This window comes from Halyomorpha halys, unplaced genomic scaffold, assembly GCF_000696795.3.
Source record: "Halyomorpha halys isolate HHAL.00 unplaced genomic scaffold, Hhal_1.1 Scaffold23.1, whole genome shotgun sequence".
Classification (NCBI taxonomy): domain Eukaryota; kingdom Metazoa; phylum Arthropoda; class Insecta; order Hemiptera; family Pentatomidae; genus Halyomorpha; species Halyomorpha halys.
The window spans coordinates 399466-410721 of NW_027116062.1; the positions used below are offsets into that span (position 1 = coordinate 399466).

General features: G+C 32.3%; 2 protein-coding genes across 2 annotated transcripts in view; one reads left to right on the top strand and one right to left on the bottom strand.

Moving 5' to 3' along the window:
* Positions 1-11256, bottom strand: part of CngA (Cyclic nucleotide-gated ion channel subunit A) — a 609564-nt gene that overhangs the window by 330787 nt on the left and 267521 nt on the right. The gene's annotated exons all lie outside the window — the stretch shown is intronic.
* LOC106682316 (facilitated trehalose transporter Tret1) overlaps positions 1-11256 on the top strand; it is a 58411-nt gene that overhangs the window by 3623 nt on the left and 43532 nt on the right. Inside the window, exon 2 of the mRNA XM_014423110.2 lies at positions 8799-9145. Coding sequence (XP_014278596.1) covers positions 8799-9145 — 347 coding nt within the window. The remainder of the gene's footprint in view (positions 1-8798; positions 9146-11256) is intronic.

Here is an 11256-nt window from a genome sequence, read left to right on the forward strand (position 1 = left end):
AAAAAACAATATTTTAAAACGAAAGAACATGGGATAAGAAGAAATAAATGGAGAAATGGGAATGAAGAAAGTAAGAAATGCGAGAGTACTGTTATAGGAAGATAATCCAGGCTACATGCAGGCACCCCCCCCCCCGATCATATTCCCCAATATATGAATATAATTGGGAGAAATCGGCCAGTCTCGGCTTTTTCCGATTCCAAATCTAAGTTTCTATGGTTCTCTTTTAGTCAATCATTAAACCCTTTGATATTTAAATAAATAAAATTAGTTCGTATGCTTCCAATTGAGGATCACGTAAAAATTTTTAAAAAATACATTTTATTCACACTTTGTGCAAAGTATAATTCCTGTCATAAATTGAATTAAACTGTTGATTTTTTGCTATATGAACGATTAGATCTTCATTTATTGACTACGAAAGTGAATTCTAGACATCTTACCAGAATTTGACTATGAGGAAGTAACTATATGTGCATAGTGTCAGGATAGAATACGTAATTAAACATGTTATTTGTTCTATATTGGGTTATCAACTCAACAAATGATGTCTGTTGAATATTGACAGTGTTAACTTGAACAGTTAATATTTCTCTCCCTTCCTTATTAGAATAGTTTATTGTCCTTAACTCATAATAATGATTTTAAGAAGATACTACTTAATAACCTTGTGCGAACTAATCTTGAGCTAACAGAATTATCTTCTATAACATTATCTTTTATGTCTGATTAAGGTTTCGAGAAATGACAAATTTTTGTATTATATTATTTATTTTGCACAGTCAATAAGCCTTAATTGATTAGGATATGGACATTATAATATCATTAGTTAAAGCTAAACCCATTATGTAACAGCAGGAATATCCGAGCAAACATAACAGATTTATTAGAGGTCGAAGAGATTACTACTCCGGATAGTGAAAACCCAGCAACAGGAAAAGAGAAACTACATTCTATAAAACAAAACAAAAATATTATATTATATTATATTACAAATGCAAGTATGGCTCACAGCGCGCTAAAAAAGGTCTAATCAATAGACAAGTTTTTTAATATAATTTATTTTATTTTTTTTCAAAACCTCCTTTATTCTACCTAATTATTTATGAAATGGTTTAAAGTAAAGAAATTTCATGTAAATAATCATTATTCAGATTTTATAAGTACGATTTCCAGGACGAAGGACCCAGTTGATCGGATTTTGTAAAAGCAGAGTTTCAGTGATCTTTCAGCAACGTTCGGGAGATAGGGAGGAAACTCAAGTAATTTCATATTGGAACATCTCTGATCCTCTCATGTCTCCCACTTCAAGGATCATTTCATTTTCCGCATTAGGAAATAAGGGTACAACTTCTACGAAGAGAATCCAAGGAACACGGAATACTTCACATGAAAAACAGAAAATGAAATAATAGCGGGTTTGACTGTGTCAGAGTCTCAGGTATTGTCAAAAACTGAATGAGTCGACGCTCATTTTGAATAAGATGATTTTACGATCTCTAAGATTTATTTTTGATGTCAGCGAGATTAAGAACATTAATGGGATAATGACTCATTTTAAATCTTATTATAAATATGTAGAGAGAGAGATGTAACATACAAAATACATGGAGATTTATTAGTACACTTTAAATCAATATAAGTATTGTTAAGCAATGCCGGTGAATATTCGAATCAATTTGAGCATGAATGTTGTATTCCTAGGAATCGATTTTTACATTGTAACTTACAAACATTTTTCTAATGTTAATGGTTACTCCTAGAGTGGTTGAAGTTGTTGTTGTTGTCTGGGGCTTTAGGGCGTAAAACCCTGAGGTCATAAACGCCCATCTTTCGTGCTTTATAATTCTATTTCACTTTATTTTTCTCTTTAAATAATTTAGAAAAAAAAAATTAAATAATTACTTCTTTTGATATTTTTTATTACGTATAACAGATTTTCTGGTTTAAATCTTATTCAAAATGCCATTCCTTTTTAACAAAACCAAAACCATTTCCACGTTCTTTTGGTCATTATTCAGAGCATCCGATACACTCGGTCCTACTCCCAATTTACTCAAGTTCACGGAATAGAAATGACATTCCTCAAATATGTGACTGATCGTAAGTACACTGTTGCAGTATTGACATTTTAGCGGTGGCTGCTTACTGATCAGATATCTATGAGTTAAACTTGTATGACCTATTCTCAATCTGGCAATACCTACCCACTCACGACGAGAACAACGGATTATGGTCCACCATGGAATAATAGTTTTAATAATAGTAAAAAAGCTGCGTGGGGGGCCATCACACAAGATGGACCAACAACAAGATAATACATCATTCATCAGAAGAAGAATTCTGGGGGTGTCAGAATGGCCGCGCCCTGACCTGGAAGAGCAAATGCTTGTATAGCTGCAATGTCCACCAGGTCATTTCCAGCGATTCCCACGTGACCCGGCACCCATATAAAGAAAACAGTTTTTCCCAAGTTTTCGAGCATGTTAGTATAATTGTGAATTTTTATGATCGCCGGGTGTTTCGGGTAAATGATCTTCATGGCTTTTAGTGAACTTAAAGAGTCGGTAATGATAACTGTAATAATAATCGGTATTCGTTACTGTCATGAAGAAGTGGAGTGCTGAGGCTATTGCATGTAATTCAGATGTATATACACTGCATAATTTATGCAGTTTTATTTTATGGGTTGAGTTATTTGTGATGAAAAAGGATTATGTAGATTCGTCAGATTTCGATCCATCAGTATATATAAAAAAAGAATCAGGAATATTTTTACAAAGACGTGAGAATGGTTGAAGTATCTATAGTTTCAGCATAGTGGGTAAGGACTATATTTGGAATGATAAGGACACAACTCAAGAACTCCAGCATAACAGCAATCGTTTAAATGTAATTTTTAAGGATTTGGTAGATTGATATCTAGATGTCATCGTACAAATCTCATAAATTACTCCTACTCCTATAGTTCAAAACCGGCTAGTAATATTACGACCAAACCTGTAGCATTTTTACTAGCATGAAAATTGCCAATTATCAATAAACTATACTATCTGTTAAAGCGGAAAAGTTTAGTGTATTATTATTTTTTAAAATTTAAATCAATTTCCTTTCTAAATGATTTTTTAAATTTTGATAGTTATAAGTTTATTTTTATTTAACTATAAGCGATTTTGTATTTGAAGTTGACACATAGAAATAAGGGACATAAAGAGGTTTAGTGTGGTGCGTGTGTATATATACATTGCTGAGGAGTAGCATGTGCACATACCGAAGATAGTGGGCCAGGGCTTATACAACCACTGATAAGGCAGAGGGCAGTGAGTATTTAGGAGGGTTTGGAGCGATCTACATAAGAGGCATTGGCGCGGTGTGACAGGCAGTAGTCACTTATTCTCTAACAGGCTGCCGCCATTGTTTCAATCAAGTTGTGTTGTATCTGGCTGGTTTTTTGGATTCTTTCTCACCGACTAGCCGGTCACTTATTCACTGACTCGTCACCGCCATTTGTTCAGTCAAGTTGTGTTTGAAGTTGGCTAGTTCATTTTGGACTCATTTTCACCGATTCTCTACCTGCGTTTCGAAGCACCGTTCTTCTATTGACCCTCGCCCACCATCAGCTCTACGAAAGCGGGCATCTCGGATGAGATATATTATACTTAAAGGTATAATCAATATGCGCATATCGAAACCACGGTCATCTACTGTAAGTGACTATTGCTGTTTTTTGTTTTTTCCCTCGAATTCTTCTCCCCTCGAATCACTAAAATACTCAATCTTTTTTTTTTTTATATTAAAACCAAAATAAGTTTAATTTTTATACTAATATAAATATTTTTGCTACTTTATAATTCATTTAATTTTGTATAAGACAATCTTTTATTTTCATTTATTTATATTTTGTTATCATTAAATGTTGAGTATCACTTGGAAGGTTATATTTTTTATTATTTCATTATTTCGTGATATTTATTTCAGGTTCTCCGTTTTATTTTAACGAACCAGCAAACAGTTTACTCTGAGGAAGAGGTTTGTTTTTCACTAACGAGACACCCCTCGCCCTATCATCAAACACCCCTATCCATTATGGCCCAAATCTGTAGAATAGTTGGGATCACATAATTACGTGTTTTGTGCGCAAACGCACTTAGAGCGGCCGAAATTTGTAAATTAGAGAAAAAAATTATCAATAAATAATTTTATCAAATAATTCTAGTTATGCATGCACAAATGTATTTTCCTTGATCCATCTATATTCCGGAAAATAAGAAATTTTTCATTTTGAGGGATCGGTACTGCTCCAGTCACGAGGTAGTCGCTTAACTCCCTCAGCTACCAAACAGCGCTCATCAGTTGGCATTTTTTTCAGACAATCTAGGCGAAAATAATGACTGCACCCCACTTTTCCTAAAACCCTAAAAAAATTAAGAGAAACTCTGCTCTGCTGTTGTTAACTCATTATTAAATTAAAACATTTGGTAACAATTTTTATTGCATATACATTAGATATACTAGCCCATATAAGTGGTAAAAGCTGTTTGAAACAAATTTAAGTTCGGTGTAATATGTTGAAATTGTTATTTCCATATATTAAAAAAATACCACTCAGTAGGTCTGAGTGTCTTTAAATCCCATACTCAAACTGTTTCCATCCCTAATTGTGACCTGCTAACCAGTTTCTTTGTTAGACAACGAAACAAATACTCAGTTATTTTAAAACCAGGACAGTGGCTTATAAGAGATGAAACTTATACCATTACAATGTAGAATTCTATAGTATTCTATATGTATAGAAGTTTTAGATTCGAAAATATATAATTCTAGACCGTACTAAGAAATAATATAATGCCAAAACTGGATAAAGTGCAGAGGTAGTAAACACCAATAATAATATTACACCGCCTTCCGAAACGAGGAGAGGAGAACAAGCCTGTTATCTACGATCTGTTCGCAAAGTCCCTTGTAAGGTAATGAGTGGAGGAGGAGGGGTAAATTTACAAGCTAAAAGAGGATATTTGGCCCACCCCTCGCCCCTCACCGGGACTGAAGATCCCGGTTCGTCGAAGCGATAAGGGGCCCCTCCACAATAGGGGGCTACATTATTTCTCCACTCCGCTCCCCTTTTCGTATCCAATAATTTTCAGTTCTATCTATTTGTTGACCAAGCATTTCCTGCAGTAATTTATTCAATCTTGTAAAATGTAACTGCAGAATAAAAATAAGGAAATATTATTACTAAACCCTAAAAAAAAAAAATACAACCACCTGGTTTTTCGATTATGATAAGTCTTAACCAATGGGGAACTGTTCCACTGTCTAAGAATATATTTGTCAAAGATGTATGTATATAATTAAAACTCATTGATGGCACAAACTGAAGAAGATAACGTAATAAAATCTCACAGTATCTCATAAAGTTATAATTCCAAATTATATTAACTGAAAATTTCAAATTAAAGTAATCTATATCGTTTTATTAAATGTGTGACTTGATAAGTCACTTCTATATTTCCAAATCTGTACAAAAAAAAAATTCTTTCTATTCTTTTTTCTGCTTTGATGGAAAGACTAGTGTTCAATTTCTGATAACTGGAGAAATTTTCACTATCAATTATATATGGGTTTACATAGGTTAATAGCTATACATCTAAAAACTCGCAAATTTTAAAATATAATATTTATTGTGGGGATAACAAATGAAATTCTCTTTTAAACCCCAGGAAGTAATAGTTCAATACCTGATCCCATGATCTATTGACACCCTAATTAGAAGATTATAAATAAGAAATCAATGATAGATAATAGATGAGTTTAGGAAGATAGTTTATATAGGAACCGAAGAGAAGAGAAACCTAGGTTAAGACTGATAAAAGAGAAAGGAAGACAGACGAAATTACATTAATAGGATTATAGAGTTGAGCTTTAGACCTGTAATTTTTAATCCTAGTACTGCGGCGTAGAGATGAGGGTGGATTACTTGAAGAAGAATAAGAACTAAGAGGGCGGATACAGTGATAAGAGAATTACTTGAAGAGTTAGTTTTCGAACTGACCTGAGCAGAAACAGTCATGATGAAGCTCTATAGATTGGGGTGAAACGTCGGAAAATAAATAGTTGTACAGTATTTTTGTTTTCTTGTGACTGCATCCCTGACCATCTTATTCATAATTTAAATTAATACGATGAATTATTTATATATTTATAATGGTCATAATTTAAATTTAGATAAAAGGTAGGATAGTTAATTGAATCAAAAGCGTTATAAAAATCCAGGAGTTTAAGGACTTTTTATTTTAATTTTCTAGTGACTTGAATATCGCGGATTGTGTGGAGTAGCCAGATCTTAATTGGTGGGGATTAAGTAGATTAAAGCATTGAAGAAAATTTAAAACTTAGGATTTATAGAGGTTTCAGAGAAGATAGGGATTAGATGGTAATCATCGGAAGATGAGGGGGGTTTGAATTTTTATTTATAAAATGAACCATGGCTTTTTGCTAAGATTTATGGAGAGCGATATTGTAGATGATAAGGATTGCTGATGAGAGGAAGGATTTCTAGGAGATACTGTTATTTTTTAATATTGTATATGAATTCATGATGAAGGATAATAAAGGAGCCCACAATTCATAAATGCCTATAATCTTCGGACAGCCTCAAGTCTGTTCCACGGAATATTTTAAAAACATTTACGGTGCATGTCGGTAATAAATAAGATATTGAAGTTTTGAGAGAGGTAAATACATCGATAGTATTAAGAAAGCAGGGCGTGAGAATGTTAATTATCTAGTCGATGGGGAGAAAAGGAATCTCTTTCATTCGAGTATAGGATTCTCAGACCTGGTTGTGTGTTTTCACGGGTGAAGTCATCTCGTGAAAATTGCGGTTCCAGGTAAAGAGTCGGTAGAGGTGAGAATTAATTAGATTAGATATAATATTATATATGAATGGAATATGGTCCGGGTGTGGTAAAAAAAAAAAACTCAAATAGTAGATAATTATACTATTTTATTGAGCCAACTTTTCGCCCCACGTTGCAGGGCTTCGTCAGGGTTGTTTTGACGAAGCTCTGCAACGTGAGGAGAAACTTTGACTCGATAAAATAGTATAATTATCTACTATTTGAGTTTTTTTTTTTACCGCACCCGGACCATATTCCATTCATCTATACACATGGTCAATCAATAATCTTCCATAATATTATATAATTTGGATGAAGTTAAAAGATAATAAATGAAAGGGTAATAGAACAAGATAACAATAAATAAAAGGTATCTATGTTAGGGCTAAAAAATAATATAAAAATAAACAAAGTAAATTAAGATAAGATGTACAGCGAAAAGTATAAAAAAAAAAAATTAGATAAATAATGAAAAGTAAAGTTATGAGAAATAATAAAGAACATAAAAATGAAATATAAAACACATACAGTACACACTAAAAAACGAAAAATAGAGGTCAAGAAAATTAAGAACTAAATAGGATTTTCGGTATGAATGATAGTCAAAGAATCGCTTGGGGCGGATGTAAGGTATCGGGGGAATGGGAGAATTTGACGGTGAACAAATGACATTCCAAAGTGAAAAAGAGTTAAGAAATATTCGAAAATATAAGTAGATATTGATAATTAATTAAATTAAACTTTGCAGAGTCGATAATTTCTAACCAGGAGATCCGTTATGAGGGAGAAAAATTTGGAGCTATGGGGGAAAAAATAAACTTTTAAATAGCGTTCCTTGGAATTTGTCTACATATGCTGCTAAATATACGCCCAACTTTAGAAAATTAGCGCATGCATGTGTATAGGGTATTTAGATTGTCTGGTATAAGTATGCTTGAATTTTTCGCGACCAGTGAGAGGCGATTTTTGGGCACAACTCAAATGGTGTACCATTGCAGCATTCACACGTGTGTGCCCAGTTATTGTTTTAGAACTGCCGATAGAGAATTATTTGTGCTCTTCGTGTTAAATGAGGAATTTTCCCCATCTTCAGAATCAATAATCAACCCCAGTTTATACTTGTATGTTTTTAAATTTTATCAATTGGGTAGAAATACTTTGTTTCGAATCTTGCTAATTAATTTTAGCGATTTAATATAGTCCTAAGGAGATTTTTTCCCTCTATTAATCTGATTGATAGCAAATAGTATAGCGGTTTATTTTTTACTTAACAGAAATTAAATTAATAATAATCCGATAAATTATTGTACCGTAAATATAAATAAAAAGTAACCGACACGAGTCCAAAGTCCATCATGTTTGCCCCTCTGGAACACGCAAGCGTGTGGATAGCGACGTATGTTACTTTCTTATTCCCGTTTGCAGCAAATGGGGTAAACGTGAAGATCCTACTTATTACAATAATTCCACACATATTAATCTTCATTAAAATGGATTATAAAATACATAAAACATTAAATAAGAATAATAGATTCTTTTTAAACTGTTATACTAAAAAATGTACATCATGTGATTTTTTTTATCACTAAATTATTTAATATTTAAGTATTTAGTGATACTTTTAAATTTTATAATCAACGAGTAGATTTTAAATTTGAACTAATCTAGACCTCGACTGACTTGATTTGACATTAATTAAACCTCTGATAAGATTAAGTCCCAATAAGCTAGGTGGTAGCCGTTCTTGGAGGAATTCTGTAACATTGGTTTTCCTAATTAACCAATAAAACTAAACTTTTAACACAACATTGACAACTACATCGTTCACGATTTATTAATTTTAATTATTTAAAGCTCTTTTGATATTAGCGTGGTACTTTAACATTCATTTCACATTAGTATGTTCCGGCAACTTGTCAATGTCGATGACCGCATCCTGGACATCGCCTACACTGACTGCCCTTCTCCAGGACAAGCAATCCGGAGTACACAAGAAGCAAGCTGCCATTCTCGATGCCCTACTTCCAGGTGGAGCTCTCTTGGGCGGCTTCTGTGGTTGGTTCCTGATAGATTTCTTCGGCAGGCGAAGTGGTAATTTCGTCGGTGGCATCTTCTTCCTCTTCTCCTGGACCTTACTTGGCTCTTTTCCCTTTCTCATCGTGATGTACGTTGGAAGGATTCTAGCTGGTCTTGCTGTTGGTATACTTTATCTATCTTCAGGAATATACCTGGCTGAAGTTGCACCAGTAAGTACTATTAATTTCCTTAATTTAACTGAATCGTGAATCCACTAATCATTAGTAACTAATCATATACACAGTATACTACTATGGCATAATGAAAACAAATTAAGTCATATGACAATATCATAAATTAAAACATAAAAGAAACCATACGTATAAACATTTAATACTCACGCTATATCATATTTAATTAAATATAGAAATGTAACATGATATAAATCAAATCCGAATATTATTTTAATATATGTAAATGAATATAGAAAATTGTAATAAATCATATTGAGCTACACTGCTTCCGTATGCCAAATATGTTGTACATAGAATTAAAATATTAAATATGTACAAGTTTGAATCATGTCTAACTAATATTTCAACTAATATTTTCAAAATTGAGGTAGCTAATAATGCCACTTCTAAATCATTCAGAAGTTGATTATTTGATATATTGATAAATTATTTGGTTCAAAATTTTAAAAACAGTTCTGTTAAAGGACATACAGGCCAGTTATCGTCAAAATAAATAACGATAATTTATTGAGAGCAAGAGGATGCAGGTATTTTATTAAACTTTTTAGTGCCTAAAAATAAATAAACATTGAACGATTTTAGGAGGGTTTGGAAAAAGGCTCATAAAAATAAAACAATATTTACTTAATTAAAAAAGCAATATATTAAGGACGAAATAGAAAATAAAACAATGACACTATATTTTTTTTATATTCATTCGAAATTATATAAATAACAAAGGTATAAAAGATGAAAAATAAAACAAAAATTGAGTTCTGTCTTACAAAACGTATTTGCACATACGAAAAGTCATCTTTACAGTATAACCTTATATATACCGGTTATTACAAAGTATATAATTTGCATTTCCAAAATATTTCGTAATAAAATAAATAATATACCACACCAAAAGTAAAGAATAACTCCAAGATCACGTGGTAAGCGCCGAACGGATTGAGTGCTAGTAACTATGAACGATAAGTTATATTTTCTTTTATTTGTTTATACTATTCTTAAAAAACTATTTTTTATAATTCTCTCATAATGAAATAAGACCATTTATAACTTATTATAAATTTATTTTGAGAGTGAGTTATCTCGAAATTCGAATAGTAAAGCAGCAAAGGATGATGTATTGGCCTCTGACATTAAAAGGGTTAAAGACAATTGCAACTGAAGTTAGTTTATCTTAAATTGAAACCCAGAGAAACGATTTTAAAATCTCTTGCCGTTGTGTAGCGTTTTCCTTTTCGTTTTCCTCCTTTAAAGCTGGCTCCAGTAACAAGTTGATGATGGATTAAAATTTAGGTTGAAGGCGGGAAATTCGTGTATTTTTTAATTTCGAAACTGCTTAGCTCGCGCCTTCTATTTAAAATCTTAAAAATTACAATTTACACAACTATTATCCTTCCCACTGTTCTTTATAGATGCGTTTTTTATTTTGGACGTTTCCCCCTCCCCAGCATCTAATTTATATCTGTATTATTGAGTGTCACAATTTTTCAAAATATTTAAGAAGCCCTACAATGAGCTTTATCTCAAGAAAAAATTATCTATACCTATAACATATACGTTTAAAAGTTTTTATGTATGTATGTATATAATTTTGATAATATTAATGAGGTGTAATAAAAAGAGTTTGAAAATAGTCAATAGAAAGGGCCAAAACTTTGTTTAATGTAGAGAATATGCATATACACAAAGTTAATGAAACCATTAAAACTTTTTTTTTTAATTTATTTATTGTTATTCACAAGTATAAATATATATACATCAGGTAAATTTGCTGTAAGTGATATTATGACATGATACAAACATGTGGAGAATCTACCCATTGATAGAACTCCAAAAACATTTCTAGAAGAGAAGATCTCGAGGACATAATCTTTTCAGACGCCTAGGAGGATCATTAGGTAATATGGGAGAAGCCAGGTTAGAAACGAGTTGGTTTGGATGGTTGGGAAGTTTATCATGGAAGGATTGGTATCTGGTTCTGGCCAAATCGGCAACATATGGGACATTGAGGTCCTGATGGATGATTTGATTTGTGACAAAGTAAGGAGCATTAAGGATTTTACGAAGGATTGGATTCAAGAGGAATTAGATGG